The sequence below is a fragment of the Vombatus ursinus genome, unplaced genomic scaffold (genome assembly GCF_900497805.2).
Source record: "Vombatus ursinus unplaced genomic scaffold, bare-nosed wombat genome assembly UNPS02010639.1, whole genome shotgun sequence".
NCBI classification, from domain to species: Eukaryota; Metazoa; Chordata; class Mammalia; order Diprotodontia; family Vombatidae; genus Vombatus; species Vombatus ursinus.
Genome location: NW_020950417.1, coordinates 1,793,095 through 1,815,722, shown reverse-complemented (window position 1 = coordinate 1,815,722; position 22,628 = coordinate 1,793,095). Strand labels below are relative to the sequence as shown.

Below are 22,628 nucleotides of genomic sequence, written 5' to 3'. Positions count from 1 at the left end.
GCAATACAATGATCCAAGACAATTCTGAAGGACTTATGATGAAAGATACTGTCCATTTCCAGAGAAGAAATTGGTGGAGCCTGAATGCAGATCGAAGATACTTTTCCTTTATTTTTCTTGGGGTTTGAGTGTGTTCTTTTTTTCACAGAATAACATATGGAAATGTTTTTTGCATGACTACACATATACAACCTAGGTCAAATTGCTTACCTTCTCAATGGGGGGGGATTTTGGAACTCAAAATTTGAAAAACGAGTTTTAAAATTATTTTAATATGCAACTGGGAAAAATACAATACAAATTTTTTAAAAAATAAAAAATAAAGAACATTTAAAAAATGAAATAAAATAAATCAATAATTACTTAGGAACATAGTATTAGAAGGAAGGAAGGAACCTTAAGGGAAATCTAGTCCAATAATATTTGTAAAGCAGTTAAATGGAATAGATATGATGGAAAGAGAATTTTGACCAGTTTTTGTACCCTTTCTTATGTAATTTATTGTGTTTATCGATTGATATTTATGTATAGAAATATACAATCTATATAGAGACATGAATGCCTCTATATGTGTATACATATATACACATATGTAAACATTATAGACATCTATATGTATTATCAGTCTACACATCAAAAGGACCGATTTTGTTGTGGTGGTTGTTGTAATGATGGATGACCTCTAAGGTAAATTTAAAATACACTTATAGAAAGAAATACAAATAAAGCACTGGTGTTCTACATGAGCTCAATAAGGAACCCACAAGATTATTTCAATTCTATTACATTTTACCTCTGACCCTGACCTCAGAACCAGAAAACCTGCATTTTGAGTCTCAGATCTTATTAGTAGGTGACTATGGGCAAGTCAACGAACCTTTCTGAGCCTATTTTCTAAACTGTCAAATATGACTTGAATGACCTATCTCATAAGGTTGTATGAAGGGCAGTGCTTTGTAAACCCCAAGATATTATAATAGAGCGTAGGCTCTGATGTTAAAGACTTGGTTTCAAATCTTACCTATGATGCCCATTACCTGAAAGACTTTGGAGGGGCAGCTAGATGGGGCACAGTGGACAGAGCACTGGCCCTGGATTCAGGAGGACCTGAGTTCAAATCCAGCCTCAGACACATAACACTTATTAGCTGTGTGACCCTAGGCAAGTCACTTAACCCCATTGCCTAGCCCCCCCCCCCAAAAAAAAGACTTTGGACCAATCTCCCTGGGCCTCAGTTTCTTCAACTATAAAATGGGAAGGTTGGGCTAGGTGGCCTCTTAGCTTTCCTCCAGTGCTATATCTATGACCTTCAGGTGCTATATAAAGAGGAACTGGTACTGTTTTTAACTATTATTCAAAAATATTGGACATGAACTCATATAGAAAAAATGTGGCAATTTTTCACTATGAAATTGATTTGAATATTTCTGGTTTGTTCCATAATTTTCCTCCCCACCATGCCATTATCCCTGTACTGATTTCATACCAGTAGATCTCTCCAGACCATTATTTATTAATTTTGCCACATACTTCCAAGCTCAAAAGAGCTCCATGACTAAATTAGTTTGGAAAGTGCTGGCTTACATCAATGTCACCTGTTATATTATAAAGGTCAGTTTAAATAGATTTAGGTGAAGATCCAGTACAACTCTATCTACATGTGAACACAACATGAGTTGATAAAATACTTACTCCTATACAACTTTTTGGTTATATTGTGGAATATTATCACATATGAATATAATGAAATAAGAAACATTAAAGATGAAGAATTCAAAGAAGCAGGGGAAGGCCCTTAGAAACTGATGCAGAATGAAGTAAATAGAACCTGGACAATATAAATAATAACTATAATAATATAAATAAAAAACTACCAAACAGCAGCCAAAATCTGATCAACTGTAATAGCCAATCTTAGCCCCAGAAAACATGTTTGCCTCTTCTCAGTAAAGAGATGAATGCCTACAGATGTCAAGTATTTCATTCCCTGTCAGACATGGTCACTGTCTATTACAAGGAAAAGGAAGAGCTCAATGTTCCATGGTGGAATATGCCAAGAAATGAATGTAATATAACAGCAACAATTAATTTTTTAAAAAATTTTAATGAAATATAAATAATTGAACAGCTATTCCTTATCTACAGCAGAGTCACACCAGCATAGTATAAATGGCGATACTACTGAAATTAATTTACAAAGCTAGCACTAAACCAAACTACTGCAGCACACAATGTCAATGGGAGAGGGAGAGCCAACAGAAAGCTTATAGAAAGCTACCAGTGAGGCACATTATGTAAGGAGACTCAAACACTCAGGGCAATTTCCAACTCTGGACTAGATGTTGGCCTAGATGCTTATGGTCTCTTTAGGGAACAGTGGGCACCACTGATCAACTAGTAGTTGGATTGCTTCCCTTCTGAGCCTCTCTGCTCTCCTGTTGGACAAATCTATTTCTCTGTTACTCTCAGGATACTGAAGCAATGTCAAGTTCCTTTAGCTAACCACAACCTTAAACTTGGGATCTGCAGAGCTTCCAAGGCATGCTTCCTTGGCTGGACACCAAGTCACATGACACTCTTTCAGTGAAAACCAGTACCCTTTAAGCCTGGGATCTGCAAAGTTATTCAGATCTGCTTTCTACAGGTTTTGAGGAATTTTCCTCTCTCAAGCAAGATAGGGCAGGAAAAGACAATGTAAGCAAACTGGGTTTGGGGCTTTGGGGTTTTGGGGGGAGAAGACCCCCTTCTCTCAAACTACAAACAGCAGGAGAGAGTAATTCGGCCTCTTCCTAACCAGTTCGCCACACAGCATAGAATGCTTTCCATCAGCTCCCATCATCAAAGCTTTCCTCCAATCAGATCATCTCCCTGCATCAAATGCAAAGCCTGTTCGCAGGTCTTAGATCTCAGTTTTTGCCGGCTACACAGCTCTAACGGCTTCTCAACTCCTTTGGTTTCTGTCTTCTGACGTCTGGGCTTCTATAAACAGCTTTTCTCATCGGTTTCTCTGTGTCTTCTCTAGCTGGCTTCTCAAATAGCTTCGGATCTAATTTTTAATGCTTCAGATCAGGATATCCTCATTGTGAAAGTGACTCATTATGTGGAAATATATGTAAGTATAAATTAAAGGCTTTCTGTCTGCATAAGCTTTACACACATATAGTTCTGCAGGTTAAACCTATTTAAAGTGAGGCCTTTTTACAAGGTTCAAGGACATAGCAACAAAGGTATATTCACAATACATTCTACTTAATAAACAAACATTTCTGTCTTGATTTGAGATCTCCTATATAGTGTATGTTTCTGACAGTTACATACGTAAGGAGGGAATTGATACAATCCCCCACATGGAAGATGTGGAATGGAAATACCTTGGTCCCTGATTTTTAGTAGACATTCTATAACTGGTTCCAATCTGCTGACCATGTGGTGAAAAGAGGTTTTTTTGATAGGTTATGGAGCCAGAAGTGAGGTGTATTCAAAAGACACTAATCAGCATGGCAACCTGGCCCTTACTTTGCTTGGTCTCTCATCTGCCTAGCAACTGTTTGGATGAGGGAAATAATGGAATAAAGGGAGAAGTCTTGGGCCATTTCCATCTGAGACCTACACGTGGTCCATGAATACACACATCTGTTCTTTGAATTTCATCTTTGCTGTGTCAGGTAAGGAGATTGGAGATGGCTATGACACTGTGAGCTTTGAAAGGTCAGAAAAGCCAGGCACCAGACACCAGAAGACGGAGACCGTGTCCAGATTTTCCAGAAGCCAGACAATGAAGAGCGAAGACCTAAACAATTTCTTGACCCAGCACGGCAGCAGCAAAGATGTAAACTCACCCAACCATTAGCCATGCTACATTTGGGAGTTAACCTGGTGGAGTAGACGCTACATAGAAACAGCATAGACTTTGAGCCCACTCTTCCCAGAGACTGAAGTGGTATGAGATAGTGTGCCCATGAATGTTAAGGGAAAATGTAACTCTTGTCATTGCTATATCATTTGCAGCAAATATCTCTCTGTAAAAGCTAATAGATGTTAATTGTTTATATGGAACTGGGGCTTTACTTACTGCTAGTTAATAGGAAGAACAAACCAGAATGGAGGCTCCAGCTGATAGCATTAGGCAAAGACACTCTCAACCCTCTGATACCTCTACAACCCTGAGGGGAAGACGTAGGTAACCTTCCTCTGGGAGAGTATAGGCCAGAGTCATCGGTGCACATAGGCACGATCAAAACTCACAAGTGACCTATGCGTTCATTTGGGCTATAACTTTGCCCTCCCCTTTCCCCCTCCCCAATACACAGGCACAAACTCCATTCCTGAGTAATGAAAGAACTGTTAGATGTGATTGCTGAGAATACTGTCCATGATTGTGTGTGTGTGTGTTTTAACACATTATTTCCCAGCTCAAAAATCTCCACCAGTCCCCTGTTGCTTCTGGGATAAAATACAAATTCCTCTTTTTGGCATTTAACTCTTCATAACCCAGTCCCAACCTAACATTTCCAGGATTTCTGCACACCCGCCTCCAAACCACACTCTGAATTGCAGCTAACCTGGCTGTCTTGCTGTTTCCTTGTCCCTCACACTCGGGATGGACTCCCTTTTCGTTTCACCTCATGGATCCCCTGGCTTCCTTCAAGGCTCAGCTCAGAGACTGCCTCCTACAGGAATCCTACTTATCCTGATTTCCCTAATGGCTAATATGCTTCCCTCCAGAAATTACTTGGAATTAACTTTGTACGTATTTTGTATTTAATGTTCTATGTCCACACTGTTTTCTCTGTAGAAGTTCATCAAGGTCAGACTTTTTTTTTGTATTCTCAGAACCCAGGACCATGGCTAGCATATAACAGCTATTTAATAAATGCTTCCTGAATGAATAACTAAACTCATTTCCTTCTTTTGGCAAAGGTACTGGATTTATAAATCAGTGAAAAAAGCATTGCATTTGGAGTCAAAGGACCCGAGTTCAAATTCTGCCAATGTCACTTACTCTCACCTATGTGACCTTGAATAAATTGAATACTCCTCAATTTTCTCACCCATATAAAATAGGGAGATTGTACTAGATGGCTTCTAAGGTCCATTCCAGTTAGGAGGCAACTGGTTGTGCAGTAGAGTGCTGGGCCTAGAGTCAGTGAGACCCAAGTTTGAATCTGACCTGACATTTATTAGCTGTTTGAGCCTGAGCAAGTCATTTAACCACTATTTACCTGAGTTTCCTCAACTACAAAACGGGGATAACAATAGCACCTAACTCCCAGGGTGGTTGTGAGGACCAAATGAGATAATATTTATAATACTGGCTTAGCAGAGTGCCTGGCATATAGTAGGTGTTATGTTAAGTGCTAGCATATCCTACATCCCACTCACAATGAGAACACACTCATCATCTTGCCGAGTTCCAGCCCCAATGTGCTCCTTCTACTCATGGGGTACAGGGGAATCCCTGAAGTCAGATACCTCAGGATCCAACTACGAGGGTGAACAGTGATGGTCACTGAAACCTTTAGTCTCTATCCTCTTGTAATCCTTAACCCAGTCTGCATGGATTGAGAGAGTATGTAGGTCCCAGCTTGTTGCTTGCAGCATCCTGCTAGAATTTTTATAGGACTAGAATTAGTTCCAATCAGTGCTGACCTCCCAGTGAGTACTGGAATAATAACAGTGAGAGAATAGTTATGAGCTAAACAAACTTCCTGATCCTCAAGGGAGGATTAGAAGGGATGGAGGGAAAGAAAGAACTACAACTAGGGAGGTGTTCTAAATTGTCTCTTATGCAACTAGAGAATGGCTGAACAAATTGAGGCATAGGAAAATTATTGCATCATAAGAAATGACAAAAGACATGACTTCAGAGAATTGGATAATAGGAACTGACTCAGAGCAAAGGGAGCAGAACTAGAAAAACAAATTCACACAAGGACAACAGCACTTTTGAAAGACAAAAACTCTAATCAAAGCAATGACCAACAATGTTTCCAGACAGAGAAGTGATGGACAGAAGGGGCAGAGACGTGTATTTTGGACACAGCCGCTGTGCTGACTCATTTTGTTTAACTATGCTCATCTGTTCCACTAGTCCAAGTGAGAAGTTATTAAGGACCTTAACTAGAGTTGGTTGTGCCCATGTGAATGCAGAGAAAGGGATATATAGGAGAGACACGTAGAGGTGGTTCTAATAACGCGTGGCAACTAATATCCACAAACACGTTCCACTGTAACATTTTACCTCTAAAGAGGCTAAGATTAGCCCTCACACTTTATCACTGAGAGTTTAGGACAACCAAAGAGCTCCAGTTGGCTAGCAATTTCGATGAATATCTGGCAATTTCTTATCAAAGCAAGTGACAGCAGACCAAAAAAAGCATGAGGCATGTTTAGTGGGAATTCTTTTTCAGGTATGGGTTGAACTAGCCATTGAGAATCATTCCAACTCTAAAATTCTATGATTGGCTAGAAGAAATTGAGGATAACTCTGAAGTTGCCTACCTGAGCATATGAAAGAAAGGGGAAGCTTTAGACTTGTCCTTCATGAAGGCAGCATTATGGATCACTTAATCTAAACTACCTTCCTGCAGATCTTCGTCAAGTAGAAACCGGAAGAAAACATCAGAGATATTGTAGAGGGAATTCTGGTTCAAGTATTGATTGAATCAGATGACCTCTTAAATCCCTTCCCACCCTGAAACTGTGAGATTCATCTACCTAGGATGACTTAAAAGAGTCTTATATAAAGGCAGGAGGAGGCACTAAATGTGCTTTTAAGAACCTCCTAAGATCAACCTCAACTGCAAAAATGACTATGAAAGGGGCAGCTAGGTGGTGCAGTGGATACAGCACCGGCCCTGAAGTCAGGAGGACCCAAGTTCAAATCCGGCCTCAGACCAAACACTTGACACTTACTAGCTGTGTGACCCTGGGCAAGTCACTTAACCCCAATTGCCTAAAAAAAAAAAACCCCCAAAAAAATGACTATGAAAGAATGGAAAGGAAAGATGAAACACCTCCTATTTCCAAGACAAGCTTGCCCAGAGAGAGCTGTAGGTCACAGAAGAGAAGCCCGGAAGGATTAAGTATGTACATAATCCCATCTCAAAAGTCCCTCCTAACCCCAAGATGTCACAGGTTTCTTCCAGTTCCATTTCTCCCCACGAGGTGTCTTGTACAAGACTTTCCCAGGAATGGAACAAGGACCCTACCGGTTATTTTTTTATATAGTGTCCGCTATAGTATGAAAAATCCCCCCACCCACACCCTCCAATAAGGGCATCTATGATGTAAGTCAGTGCTGGTGCTGACAAGACCTGAAACAGACCTCAAAGTAAAAAAAGCTGAGATTCAGGCCCAGTCATGTACTATGGGGACTGTCAGTTCTGAAGGACAGGGGAATGGATTGTGAGGTTGTTGATTGCTACCTGATCCTGTGTGCTTTTAATAAATCTCTATTTAGTCCAGGAAATCTCTTGCGTAAGTCACTTGTATCACCTGAACTGCAAACCATAAGACCAAGTACTTTCCAACTTTTCAAAAACATTTTAATAAGACAAACTAGTCATACAATGTTACAAGTAGACTAAACCTTGCAAAAATTGAGATAATGTTTTCAAATGATCAAGGGTAATAGTGTACAAATCAATCCTTCCTTAATGGAACAGTCTCCTCTTTAATGCCATCTTTAGTGACAATGCAAATCTTAAGTGAGTCTCCAGTGTACACATCTCTCTCAGCTGCAGAGATAAAGACATCCTTCACTAGCTGCATAGCCCTTTCCAAGGACAGAGGAACATGCTCCACATTCTGCATATTCTTAAAACCAACCTAATGAGGAAAAAGAAAACAACTAGGTGATTAGTGCATGTTGTAATATTAAGAAAAAAGGCTTTTAAAAATATTTTGTCTAAGACCCTAATAGTTTTAAAAGTATAATTTCTATCATATATGAAGAAAGGTGAATACATTTTCATAAACACTTTCAAACACTTCCCCCTACTGCCAAAAGAAAGTCCTTTCAAACATAGATAGCCACAGCATTTCCCAAAAATGCTATAAGATACAGTGTGTGATCAAAAAGTGCTCACTTAATAAAAAAATGAAACTTAACCAAATTCACAAAGTAGCAAGAGATTTTGATTTCTTAAGTCTTCCAAATAAACTGAGGAAATTATATTACAAACATTATAAATTATATTACAAATTACAAATTATGTTACATGAAATTAAAAGCAAAGTATTTATTTTTGGACAGGATAAAAAATTGTATACAGGTTCATTACCTGATTGTCAAGGAGAGGCTGAAGCATAGCACTTGCTGATCCTCCAGCCTTGAAGGAGTCTCTCTGGTAAGACCCTACAGGATCAAAACTGTACACAGCTCCTTTCCCTTAAAAAAAAAAAAAGAAAATTTTCACTGATTCCACACTAGAAAAGCATTAAAAACTGGAAGACAATTCACTCTTAGATTCAAATGTTGTCTATCATCTGATTCAAATACTTAGGATACCTTGTTAGTAAAGGTCACGGAATTTTAAAATTACAGTTGGAACAGCAAGAACTTTCTATAAAAATTCTAGTCTTTATTGCATAATACCATCTTTTGAGAAAATCCCAAAGGTTCTTTTTAATGGAAGTGTTAACCAGATAGACCAGAGGTTCTGGGCTATTTTCTTTAGGGAAATCCATTACTTATTCCTTCCAAGTCAAAGCCAATTTCAGTAATGAGAAAACTGGCCCACTCACTTAGATTCTGTGTTCAGGATTTCCAATTTTATTAGGCTTTTTTTTTGAGCGACTAGTTAACAACTACACACACACACACACACACACACACACACACACACACACACACACTCTCTCTCTCTCTCTCTCTCTCTCACACTCTCTCTCTCTCTCTCTCACTCTCTCCCTCTGTGCTTTTTCTCAGAAAACTGCATAGGAACCAGGAATTGAAATAAGACTTTAAATAAGTTAATAATTTTTGCATTGCAAAAACATGTCTTTCCCACATTCCAAATTCCGTCGGCTATATAAATTAGAATTCCTCATTCTTTTATTAATTCTTGAAATTGATCTGGATAGTGTTACTCAATCTACCTATCTGTCTATTCTTCTCAAACCTCAAAAAGGCTTAATTTGGTTACCAACCAGAAATTTCCTCACTTGGAAAATACAATACCTGGTTCTATCAGACTTCTACTGAGTACACTAGAGGAAATACAGCTCAACATTTTTACAGCTCAAATGTCAAATCCTTATTCCAATGTCTCTATTCCAGGCTCCACGGCACAATTATAAAGAGTGATTATAGATATTTTGGGAGCGAGAAATTATGTATTACTGAAGGCATTACTATAAAGTATTACTCAGTGGTTTTTATAAACATACCAAAATACATCTAAACAAATACTGTTTCCTTCAAATTACTTGCTTTATTCCCAACATGCTGTTACCATTGATTATAAAAGGGAGATTAAAAGGAGAGAAACAAGGGGTAAAACCAAACAATTTATGTCTGGACTGTGTAAAAAGACAAAGAGCAAAGGAGCAGGATCAGATCACCTCAATCAGAGGCTACTAGGCTAGATCCCATTGTCTTTCACCATCTTCTTTTTCTTTGTAAAAGGAGAAGGAGCCAAAGACAGGAAACATGATAATAGGGTACAGTGGAGGGGAAAACATTTAATAATCTAAACTAACAATATGAAATGGGTAAACTCACCTAAAAAACAAAGAACAATGAAATGGATTTGAAAGTAGAATCCAATAATGATACTGTGCCATTTACAAGAAGCAACTAAAACTATTCATGAAATGAAGATGAGAAGCTAGAAGAGAATCTGTTATGCTCCAAGTGAAACCAAAAATCAGGAGTCATAATCACGATTTCAGTCAAAGCAACAGTAAAAACAGACTCGGTCAAAAAATTGCCATTGCTCAAGACATTTTCTGGAATGCATCTTTTGGAAATGCCTTCATTCAGAATCTATAGTACCGCCTTCTTGAATATTCTCAATGGTGACACATCTGCATTCTTTGAGGGTAGACTTGATTATCGGCAAAAGCCAAAAGTTATAAAAATACAGAATCTGAGAAATAGAAAGGACCTTAGTAATATCTAAGTTCATTTTTAGATGAGGAATCCAAAGCCCACAGAAGTCAAGGACCTTCCACTGAGCAGCTGAGCTGAAACTAGACCACCTGGTCTGAAGCTGTATCTTCTAGCTTACACTGTGCAGAATCTGTAATACATCCCACTTTTGATATTTTTTTAAAGTATGAGAAAGTTTTAAGACTGATTTTCAAATCCAGGAAACTGGATTCAATGGAAATTTCAAATACATTAATTTAGCCATTCAAAAGTTTACAAGTCACTTTCCTCTGAATATCTTGTAAGTAGTGCAAATATTATTATGCCCATTTTACAGACGAGGAAATTAAAGTACAACCAGATGAAATGGCCTGCTCGAGACCACACACTTAGTAAAAATCCAACCTGATATTCAAAAGTCCAACTACAGAGTTGGACTCTGAGATCCCTTATAGCAACAATGACTCCTGAAAAATTCCAGAAGTGTTTTGAGGTCAATGGCCGCAATACTGGAATAGAAGAGTAGGGCTATTGGGAAAGACAACATTCAGCGAGATAGGAAAATTCTGAGATGATTACTTAAAATATTTCATTACTTTACAGTCTTACATAGAGTAGCTATTTCTACCATTCTCTTAACTATATAATTCTAGCTATCTTATTTAACTTCTCAGAACCTGTTTTCTGAAATGAGATCAAAATATTTTCTAATTTACTGTAAAATAAGAGTGAGAATAATAATACTGCTATTCATTTTTAGTAACATATAGCTGAAGAAATGAGAAACACCATTCACTCTCCCTTTTTCTCTAGAAAGAAATTCTAACCTTCTTCATCAAGTCCACCAATGATGTTATAAACATAGTAAGGAAAGAAGCGTCTTGAATAGAGGATTGTAGACAACATTGCTGCAATTGCTCCTGTAGTCATGGCCTTATTATTGGAATGCTTATACATCTGAATTTATGAAAACAGAAATAAACGTTATTACACAGGATAACTCTGACAGGCAAATACAAGGCAATTTCACCATTATTAGATAAAACAACATAATTAAGAATTATTATATGCTATAATTAAGGCTATCAGACTTCTTTTATAAAGACATTTTTAAAATGCTGAATTTCTAGTATCTTTTAGTAGAACAGTCCAATTTTGCAAGCCTATATTTTCTAAGGCAGTTATATGTATTTTTTCATGTTTTCTAGGCCACAAAGTTCCATTTTAGCACATAAGCATACAGAGAAGACCTAGAATATCACCATGGTACTCTGCATAGTAAGACCATTTCTAGCTTACAGTCACATACATCAACCATTTGAAGGAACAGGGGAAATGGAGGTTCACAAGGCATTCTTTTATTCTAGATAAATTTAGAATAGTACATGGTAGCAGCCTTGGCACTTAAGCTATCCCCTTGGAATACAGAACTACACAAAATACACTCATATTGATTCCTAGTTCTGGTTTTGTAACACCCCAGGGTTACCATTTATTGTCTGAAGGGGTACCAAAATTCTCCAGAATATTCCAAAACTAATTTTAGTTCAACTTAACCTATTTCTAAAATATGCCTAGTAGCTATTTTTAAAGAGATGTGAATTGATGCAAAATCAAACAATAATAGTGTCACAGCTACCAAAAATTTGCGAATCATTAAAATACACATATTAATCAAAATATTTTTTTAAGATATACAGGTTTTGAAATGAAAAATCCTCTTTACAACTTTTCATTTCAAAAACATGTCTTATAATTTATAAATTCAATAAGTACTCTCACAACTATGATGGACAGACTTCTGGCAACATAGATGAGTAAGAGGTAGTATCTAAACCCAAATTCCCTCCAGCATTACAAAATAGCAAAAAAAGTACCAAGATTGAGCACAAAACAACAAACAATAAAGAGGGAATAGGAAACACTGGCTCACAAGATAACCCTTACAAAAAAAAAAAAACACAAAAGACTGCTTTTTAAAAAATAAAACAACCAAAAAGAGGCTCTAAAAATGAATACAATGGAGAAAAAGAAAGCAATTAAAAAACCCCAGCTAGGAAGAAAAAATCTGCACCAATAACTATAAAAAATAAAAAAATGAAGATTTGTTAAGTGCTTTACTATGTGCAAAGCACTGTAAGCACCATGGTAAGTTTTGAGTAAGACCCTCCCCCCAAAAATGACCATGAAACAGGAGCAAAAAGCCCCACAATGTTTCAGAAGAGCAGTATATTAAAAAAAAAAGGATAGAAATGAAAATTACCAAACAAATTTAAAAAAAAAAAAACCACAAAACAGCAAATAACTTAAAACTACAGAAAATCACTTAAAAACATTAGTGTCTGAAAAAGAGAATGGCAGATCTGGACCTCAAAAATGCAGAGAGCAGCGGATAAAGCACCAGCTCTGAAGTCAGGACGACTGGAGTTCAAATCCAGCCTCAGACCAAACACTTGACACTTACTAGCTGTGTGGCCCTGGGCAAGTCACTTAACCCCATTTGCCTTTTAAAAAAAAAAAAGCAGAGAGCAAAAAAAACTAACAGCTAGGTCACTGCTAATAGTTGTGATAGCACATGTCAAGTGTCACATAAAACCACACAAAGCAAAATAAAGCTAACCTCTAATATCTCAAAGCACTTACACTAAATATATAAGTATTGCTTAGTTTTGCTGAACTGCTCTTTTTTCCTCTTTTTTATTCTTCATTTCATAACAAAGTTCAATCTCTGGGCAGGGAAGGGAATTGCTATATAACGGGAAATAAAGTAAACAAGATAGCTATAAAACTTTTTTTAAAAAAAATTGTAAAGTAACCATTCTGCCCCCACCCTCAAGCAAAACAAACAAAAGGTTTTAAATAGTAATAAGCATCTATGTTTATCAGTAGCCTTCTTTTTTAACTAAGCTATATTTGGAGCTTCTTAAAAAATAATTACCGAAAGCTGAGTCTATGTATCTATATGTTGTCTTAAGTAGTCAAAAGACGGCACTTTAATATTGTTTTGAATATTTGTATTACAAAGCAAAACACAAAATTTGGCATACAGTTTGTATAACAAATACCAAAGGGTTATATCAAATTCTTTTCTTGCAGTTGAATTGTTGCCCCAAATATTACTTGAAATAAGACTAATACACCAGCAACCTAGAGTAGTAGGAGATAATTCTGGGTAACAATGGCCACAATCAACCCTGAGCAAAACTACCAAGGTAAATTTAACCTCTTTTCTTCCTCCTCAAAATCCTGAAAACCATTCTTGTTCTTATCTGGCTTTTATCTAATTCTTGCTAATATTCTAACTTATAACTAAACTGCTAGTTGATATTAGGGTTAAGGTGTGACCCTCTTTCAGAATGGTTCCTGGTCTACTCCACTCCAAAAACTCAAGGCTTTAGTAAGCATTTTTCTCCAGGGTACCCAACTAAGCTCCTATGTTCTAGCTGCCTCACACAGCAAAAGATCTTTTGGTAGAGGGAGGCCTGTTTTCTAGACAAACTACTGATTTCTCCCTCACAAAAACGAAAAACCGGTGCCTACCCTACCCTCTGTACTCTCTGAGGATGCTACTTCTTAAAAATTACTGACCCCCCTTATTTGGTACAAAGATGTTTGCTAATAGTATTTCTTGTAACATTTGAGCTATATGGTATTGAGCAAATGGTATTGCTTTAGTGACACTGCATACAACCCATTTACCATGGCACGACATTTAGTGGGGAAAGGAATGTTAGGTTTCTATAGTTTCATTGACCTAGTGTTCAAAGAGTAACAGAGTCTGTGAAGCTGTCACGCTAACAGGGCCTGTTGAATCAGTGAGACTGTATCAAGGACATCTACCTTTAATCTTGCTTCAATAATTTTAGTAAGTGTAAGGCAGTCTCCATGAAAACCACTGCATCCAATGACTGTTTTGTCTGTTCTGTAAAACACAAATTCAAAAACAGTATTATTTGCACTGCAGGGAAGGAGGGAAGGACAGAGGGAGGAAAAGAAAGGAAAAAGAAGGGAATGAAGGGAATGAGGGAGGAAGGAAGGATTCAGAGGAGGAAGGGAAGATATGAACAACAAAAAGGGGGCAAAGAGAGGTAGCCTGAAGAGAGATGTTCTTTTTAAAATGTAAATATGTCCAGGAAGATTAGGGGCTCTCACTCATACCCTAATAACAGATTAATTGGATTATTTTCTTCATTTCCATAGGTACTTATTAAGCCAGGAATTATAGCAGACTATGGGGATACTAGAACAAAAAAAAAAAAATCCCTGCCATCAAGGAGCTCACATTCTACTAGGAGAAAAAAAATACATACGAGAATACAAAGGATATAATACAATTAAATACAAATTAATTGGGGGAAGAGGAGGGTGCCCAATGAGGGAATCAGTAACAACTTCTTCTAAGAGTTAGTATTTGAAGTAATCCTTGAAAGGCATTATGGATTCCAAAAGGCAGAGCTAAAAAAGAGAGAATATTCCAGGCATGGGGACAACTTGTGCCAAGGCAAAGAATATTATGTTTGGAGAACATCAAGTAGACCAGCTGGCCAAATCATAGAATGACTGAAGGAAGTGATACATAATTATCCTAGAAGAATGGGTTAGAACCAAACTGTGAAGTGCTTTAAATGGCAAACAGAAGAGTTGGTATCTCTCCTAGAGGCAATGGGAAGCTACTGGGTATGACATGGCTGTCAGATTTGTGCCTCCTAAGATCTACTGACAGCTAAAAAAAGTAATGGGATTTTCTCTAATTCTATGTAGAAGACAATTTTAGAACATAAGGCACTTTAGGAGAAGCATAGGTCTAAACAGAGTGCCAAACTGGGGTCCTAGGTCAACACAAGAGAACTAGATGACTCAGAATGGAAGAGAACACCAAGAGGTAACAAAGGTGTACAACGAAGATGTAGGAAAGGTGGCAAATGCCAAGGGCTATCCATAATCGCCAAGAAAGGAGGAGAAAAGTCTCTTCTTATTCTATACCTCTGTCCTCCTCCACTGAATGTTCCCTTCTTTAAGGACTAAGAATTCAAACTCATCCTATTTCAGTAACATTATGAATTAAATAGGCTTCTATGGACTAGCTTAGGAACCTATCATTTAAAATAGTTTCTACGGGAAGACAGAATGCACATACCTCACAGGTAAGTTGTTGAGAGGAAAGTATTTTTAAAACTACATAAACGTGAGTAATTATTATTAACAGACTTTTTAAAAAGATTTTTGGAACACATAAACCTGAAATTGCCTCCATTTTGCATATTATTCATTCATCTTGATGAATACATGGTGTATTTCCTCAGAAATTTACTTACAGTTTATAACATTTGGGGCTATCCCGAGTGTGAATTGAAAAACCTTCACTTAGTCGGGTATCAGAGGCAACAATGGAAAAATCTTCTCCAGCAATTGCCAAAACAGTTCTAGAAAAAAAAGAGAAGGTAAATCAATTAGGTTTCCCCAAGGCTCTGTCCTTTAGTCCCCTCTCTCTCTCTCCCTGATCGTCAATTATTAGCTCTATACAGATGATTCCCAAAACTATACTTGGGATTCCTCTAAGTCTCTGGCCCAAATTACCAACTGTCTACCAAACCCCTTTACATGGATACCATGACAGCATCTCAAGGTCAGTAAAAAAACAAAACTTACTGTAGACTCAGGAGATATATAAATCTGTCTCTCTTCCAAACTCCCCTTTTTCTCAGTCTCTACCCTGAGGCTCAAAATCTTGGAGTCATCTTTGACTGTCTCCTCTCCCTTACTTACTACTGTATGCCAGTTAGGAGATAACTGCAGTCCAGTTTAAGGGCCTATATACTAAGAGAGCGGTCAAGGGAATAGAAAGGAAGTGGGAAGACAAGAAGAATGAAGGAATGGCCAAGTAAAAAGGAAGAAAAAGGACTCCATGAGTGACTCTAGGTTGAAGAAGAATGATGAAAGCAAAACGGAGTAAGGTAGGGGAAGAGTTCTGAAGAAAAAACTAGTTTTAAGTATGTTGAATTTGTAATACTGAGGTGATAGCAAGACATCCAAGTGATGTCCAACAATCAATGGGAGATAAAAGACTTACTTTGTTCAAAAGAGAGGTCAGGGCTAAAGGTGTGGATTTGAAATTATAACAGTAAAAGACTGTGTAAAGGTTAAATGAAGCCATGAGAGATGAGCTTTAAAAGGAAAAAGATAGATAAAGCAGGAAAGATGGCAACTGAGCTGGGAGCTTTTGAGATCAAAAAAATGAATGATTTAGAAAGATTTCTGTTTGGAAGTGTGCACAGGGCTACACAGTTGAAAAGGAAAGTAATCACAATACTAGACCTAATCTGTGTGAACTGTAGATGAAAGACTGGTCAGTTTCCAAGATTCTCATGCACTAGTGCCAACAAAAGCAAACACAACATTTGAGGAGAAAATACATTGATGGAGTACTTGGAAAACCCCAATAAATACATCCCTAGAAACAAAATTATCTTTGGTGGCATTAGAAAGGTCAGGCTTGATAGCCTATAACAAAAAAGCTACCAGTTGTCTATTGTCTTATTTATAACAAAAAAGACATCTCTTAAAATGAGCCACTTCATGTATGTAAGTTTACAATATTTAAGCAGGCTTCAACAGAAGAATCTTGATCATAAATGGCCATTTAAAACTTTTGCTCAATAGTCCTAATTTATGAAATTATGTAAATGAGATAGATTTGTGTTTAAATTAATGCAACTATTTTCTGCATTTAGTCATTTCAGTTGCAACTGTCACATTTTAAAAAAAAAGATTTGGGGCAGCTAGGCAGTACAGTGCATAGAGCACCAGCCCTGGAGTCAGGAGGACCCGAGTTCAAATCCGGTCTCGGATCAGCCACTTGACACTTACTAGCTGTGTGACCCTGGGCAAGTCACTTAACCCCAACTGCCTCACCAAAAAAAAAAAAAAAAAAAGATTTATTCTAGTGTCAAATGACCGATATAATAAATAATGGGAAAAATCTATTTATTAAGTCTTCTGAGACTTGTATTGGTGGGGGGAGGGGGGGAATTGTCTCTGGTGCACAAAGTCCTATTTGTTCCTATTTGCCTATCACTACTCCAAGGCAATAGCTAAACCAAGTCTATGATTAAAAAAAAATAAATCTTATGATCTTTAATTTCCAGAAGCAGCTGGTGGAGCAATAGAGCATTGAGTCTGGAGTCAGGAAGCCTCAATCCAGTTCCAGGTACTCACTAGTTGTGTGATGTTGGGCATGTCATTTAATATCTGTTCCTCAGTTTTCTCAACTCTAAAATGGGGATAATACCTCATAGAGTTATTGTGAGGAGCAAATGCAATATTTGTAAAAGATACTTAGCACAGTGCCTGACGTAAAGTAGGAGCCAAATGCTTCTTCCTTTCCCTCTCTATGAAGGAACCTAATTATAATTCTCTTTCATAAAAGGAGTCTATTAGTGAAACGCACCAAGCACTTATTAAGGAGTTATTTGCCAAGCATTCTGCTTTGTTTTACTGTATAATAATTCTAAATAAAGTGTATCTAATCCATATCCCCTTTTACAGTGTATAAGATTTTTGAACAAATTGCCCAAGTATCAGGGAACTTAATTAAGACACAGACCTAAAGTTCAGTCACAGAGTTGGATTTTGTTTGAGCTTTTAAACATCTGAGTCATTCTAAAGTGTACCTCAGAACTGCTCACAATATAAGACTTGCAGTTACTTTGCAGAGTAAATAAACAGTAGTGTTTCAAATTTCACCTGTGACACTTATTAGTGTGACCATGGGCAAATCATTTAATCTCTCTCTGCCTCAGTTCTCTGCATTTGTAAAATGAGAGGGCTGAACTAGATGGCGTCTAACATTCCTTCTAATTCTAAATCTATAATCCTATGACCTTTTTATATCTCATTTCAAACATAAAATTATTCAGGGGAGACAATATGACCTCTAATATAATTAAGTCTATGTATTAATAAGCCTTGGTATTGGGTTCTACTGTATCATATTGCTACCAAAAAAAAAAAATCAACTGTAATTATGCAAAGGACAAAAAACAAACATAAACAAGAAAAACTTTATAGTATTTTAAAAATCATAATGACCTAACTACACTCATTTTTTCTGACTGAAAAAAATATCTACCTGATAATATCTAAAATGAGAAAAATGTACACACAAAAACTTGTTGGAATGGAAAACCTTAGCCACTACTTTGATTTATGTTTTATGTTAACTGTACAAGTCCTAAACAGAATATCCGAGTTACAGTGGCAATAGTGCTGTGCTTGAGTCAGAGAACCTTCCTTCATATTTGGGCTCCCCTTCTTATTAGATATGACCATATGACCATAGTTAGCATCTCTGCTCAGTTCCTGCATCTGAAACATGGGAATAGATTCAAGACTTCACAGAAATGGTGTGAATAAAGACTGTATCCACCTTATGTTAACCAAATGTAAGTTATAAATATATGCGTGTGTGTAGACACATAATATAACATTCACCAGAACTTGAGGATTCAAATTGGATTTACAGAGATTGTATTTAATGGCAATATAATTAGTACTATAATTAGTAGCTTTAAAAAAAAGAGGGACTTTGGACTTGTGACTTCACTGGTATAGGAAATTCTCAGATGAAGAAACTCCCTGTACCAAAGAAACTTATGGTCTTAAAAGTTCCCTAAAGCACCGGTTAAGTGACTTGCCCAGGGCCACACAACTGAGAGGTGTCAGGGGCAGGTCTTTCTGGCTTGAAGACTGGCTCCTTCCACTATACGAGGCTGCCCCTCCTTTAAAGCGATGAGCAAAACTAGTGTAAGATGCACTACAATTAAACGGTCCTTTTCAATTCTAAAATTCTATCATTCTTACAATTCTTTTAAAAGTACTGACACCAACCCTGCCAATACAATTTGACAACTTTCTTTTCCCGTTAAAATAGCACGCGCAAAAATATTTTATAAAACACGATAACTTAAGAAACCAAATTCGATCAATTATATATATTTTTGGCGAGGATCCAAGATCGCATACATGGGGGGGGAAGAGGAGGGTCCCCAGTGAGAAAACTCCCCCCAACGCACAGTTGGAGACGCTGGGGGGGGGGGGGGGGGTGGAGAAAGAATGTCAAAGCTTGAATTCAGGTCTCCCTGATTTCCAAGCAGCTTCCTGTGCACCGTGCCACACTGCCCGTCACATAATACAGCAAAGCACAGCTGGATGCTCCTTCTTTTAGAGGGGGCAGGGGCGGAAGGCGCCTCGGATTTCTGCATACGAAAAGGGGTCAGAAAATATCCAACCGAGCCCACTGCCACAAAGGGAAGTCTAAGGCTGGCCTGAAACCCCCGGGGAAGTGGGTCGGAGGCAGCAGCCTCGAGATCCGGGGGCCAGGAGCGAAACGAAAGTGGAAGCGATGCCGGGTCCCCCGCCCGGCCTCCCCGGCAGAGCGCGGCGGCGCTGCGAGGCCCAGCGAGCCCTTACCCTCCGTTGAAGGCGTAGGGCGAGAAGCGGCGCTGCACGGGGCCCGCGCTGCCATGAAGCTCTAGCTCCCGCTCCGTCCCGAGCCCCGCGAACATCGCGGCGAAGTGGGCAGCAGACAACATCGCGAGGAGCGGCGGCACGAACGCTTCTACCGGCTGCTGTCTCACGGAGAGATTGCTACCCCGCCGGAAGCCGAGTCACTTCCGGATCCCGCCCCCCGCCCAACTCTGCTTCCGGCAGAGCCGCTCTATCTGCTCTACAGTCTATCATCCGCGCCTTCGGGCACGGACACCCCCTGTGGTTGGGAGCCGCTCTGGGCCTCCTAGCTCTCAGGGGGGCGTAGCCACTGGGTGTGGGGGGTGTGAGAGGAAGGGGTGGAGGAAGGATCTTCTTCCTTCCGAGCCTTTAAAAACTTGCTGCTATTGTCCTGGGCTCAAAACAAAAACAAAAACTTGGTCCTAAGGTGTTACCAGTTCTGTGAAACTTATTTAAGAATCCTTGCTACTAAACTCAAATCATGTAATACAGAACTAACCCCAAGAGTCCTGCGATCAAGTCCTGCCCTTAACAAGTAAGAGCCCTGAGTCACAACTGAAGAACTGTCCTTGGAGAAAGGCAGCCCCGGGTTCAAGTTCCACCTCTGATGCCTACTGACTTCTCTTGACCCTGACTGGGGAAGTCCCTTGACCCCTGGATCTTTGAGCTCACTGGAAGGGACAACTCCCGGATGAGCAAGCTCACTCTCCCAGTGCAGATCGCACCTTCTCTGCAATCTCCCGTTTTGGAGAGTTACCTAGAGAATTGAGAGGTTCTCGCCTACCCCTCATTTTTTGGATAAAGATGTGAGGTTCAGAGTGGCTTGCGCAGGGTCTCGCGGGGAAGGAACAGCAGGATTCAAACCCAGGCCCTCTGACTCCAGATCCGGCTAGGAGCTCTCTGTGAAAGTACCAGCTTTCATCAGGAGCCAGCGCTGAGGACTGGCCTCTTTCATTCAACCCAGCCATGGACTGCCCTGGCAGCCAAGCCATTGTATTCTGCAAGTAAAGGGGTGGCTGTGTCGCATCCAGAATTGGGAAGGGGAAGGGGAAAATACTTAATAACTCTCGCCATGGACTGAGCTGGTGGGAGATAGTGTACTTTTGATTCTGGAGGGGTTTATGTTTTTGTTTTTCCTATATCTTCTTAATAAAAATATCCTTTTGTAAAAGCTAAAAAAAATCAAGTACTGGCTTTGCCCTTTGGTGGTTTGTTTAATTCCTCTGAAACTCAGTTTTCTTCTCTATAAAATTGGAGAGGGTGGGAAGAGATGATATTTGGGGTGCCTTCCAGTTCTAAAAAGTTCTTGAAAATGACAATATTGGTGCAAAATCATAAAGACCAAGCTTGGCTTCAAAGAGAAGATAAGACACTTCCCCACCCCCCAACCCCCTCCACCTTTGCATTAGGGGTAGTCAATTGGACCACAATCAGCTCTGCCCTGCCCTGCCCAAGCACCACTTAATGGTTATTTTTTGGGCCCTCTTGGCTCAGAGTGAAAGTAAATAATCCCAGTTTGATTTTTTTTTCTCTAATCAAGGGGCCTACTCACTGAATGGGCATTGCCTCACTCAAAGTGAGAACTTGAAAAGACCTTAGCATAAAAAGGCCAAGGTCTCCTACTGCATCCTGGGCCATCTCCAGTCATCCCGATGGACATCTGGCCACTAGACCCTGTTGGCTCTTGAGGAGAAAGTGAGGCTAGTGACTTTGCACAGCCTTCCCTCACTCAAATTCAATTGCAAGTCATGTCACCATCTCCCTGATGTCATCTTCGAGAACAAAGGACAAACCACACACACACACACACACGAGTCAATTGGTGAAGAATATTGCATAAAACGTCTGATTTTTTTTATGTCAATCTGAATGCTGAAATTTTTTTCTCTTCCTCTTTTAAAAAAATGGTTAATAAAAAAATGGTTAGGAGGCAGCTAGGTGGTGCAGTGGAGAGAGCTCTGGTCTTGGAGTCAGGAGGACCTGAGTTCAAATACATTTGACACTTGATAGCTGCATGACCCTGGGCAAGTCACTTAACCCCAATTGCCTCGCCAGAAAAATAAAAAACCACAAATAAAAAAAATTAGTTATAAGGATCAACTCTATGGGGAGGACAAGAAGCTGGGCTATGTACAGAGAGATAAGAAGCAAACAGGAGCAATGTGGCTCAGATCCCAGGAACAGAAAGGGATCTCAGTTCCAGCTTCAAGCTCATCCTGAAACCTGCAGAACAATAACCAAGGCAGGAATCCCAGAGCTGAGGCTAGCCTACAATTCTCTACCTCTGGACCAGCAGAATTTCTCAGATGGCTGATAATAGCCAAGTCCGGCAGTAGTCCACTATTACCCACACCAGGAAGTTGCAGAGGTCAGACTAAGCAGGCAGCTATCAGACTTTGCACTGGATCAGACAACTTTACGAGTATTGAAAACTAGCAGTTCCAAGCCTGAGCTGCTGCTGAGATCTTGAAGTAAAACAACATTCAATACGCCAAGAAAGCGGCCCTAGAACCAGCCCAGACGTTCCCTCCAAAAGTGTACAGATGCTGGCCCTAACATTAAGTCTGAAGTCGAAAAATAGGCTTGAAAAATGAACAAAGAATCCCATCATAAAGACCTATTATGGTGATAGGGATGCTCGAAACAAACCCAGAAAAAAAATTACTTCAAGACAATTACAAGCAGAGTTTCAAAAACCAGCTTAGGAAAAAAAAATCAACCAGAATTCCTAGAATAGATGAAGCAAGAGGGTTTCTTTTTTTGTTTTGTTTTCAGCCAGAGATGAGGTTTATTAGAACATCCGTCATACTGGGCAGACTCTTAAGGAATCTAAGCATTTGTATCACTAATACAAGGGGGCCAGATTTTAAGAATCTGAACAGACTCTTAAGGAATCTAAGCATTTGTATCACTAATACAAGGGGGCCAGATTTTAAGAATCTGAACATTTGGCTAGATTATAAGAATCTGAGCACCTTAATGGAGACAAGATGGACATTATACGCAGAAAGACTGTGAGAGGGATCTA

General features: G+C 39.0%; 1 protein-coding gene across 1 annotated transcript; it reads right to left on the bottom strand.

Annotated features, from left to right (window-relative positions):
• Nucleotides 1-7,522: 7,522 nt before the first annotated feature.
• PSMB1 (proteasome subunit beta 1) lies at nt 7,523-19,747 on the bottom strand. Its single transcript, XM_027854790.1, has 6 exons — nt 19,565-19,747; nt 15,412-15,519; nt 13,937-14,018; nt 10,924-11,053; nt 8,286-8,392; nt 7,523-7,830 (listed from the first exon to the last, which is right to left on the bottom strand). Exons 1-6 carry the CDS (start codon nt 19,684-19,686, stop codon nt 7,645-7,647), a joined length of 735 nt encoding a protein of 244 aa, XP_027710591.1. The 5' UTR covers nt 19,687-19,747; the 3' UTR covers nt 7,523-7,644.
• Between the last annotated feature and the right edge of the window lie 2,881 nt (nt 19,748-22,628).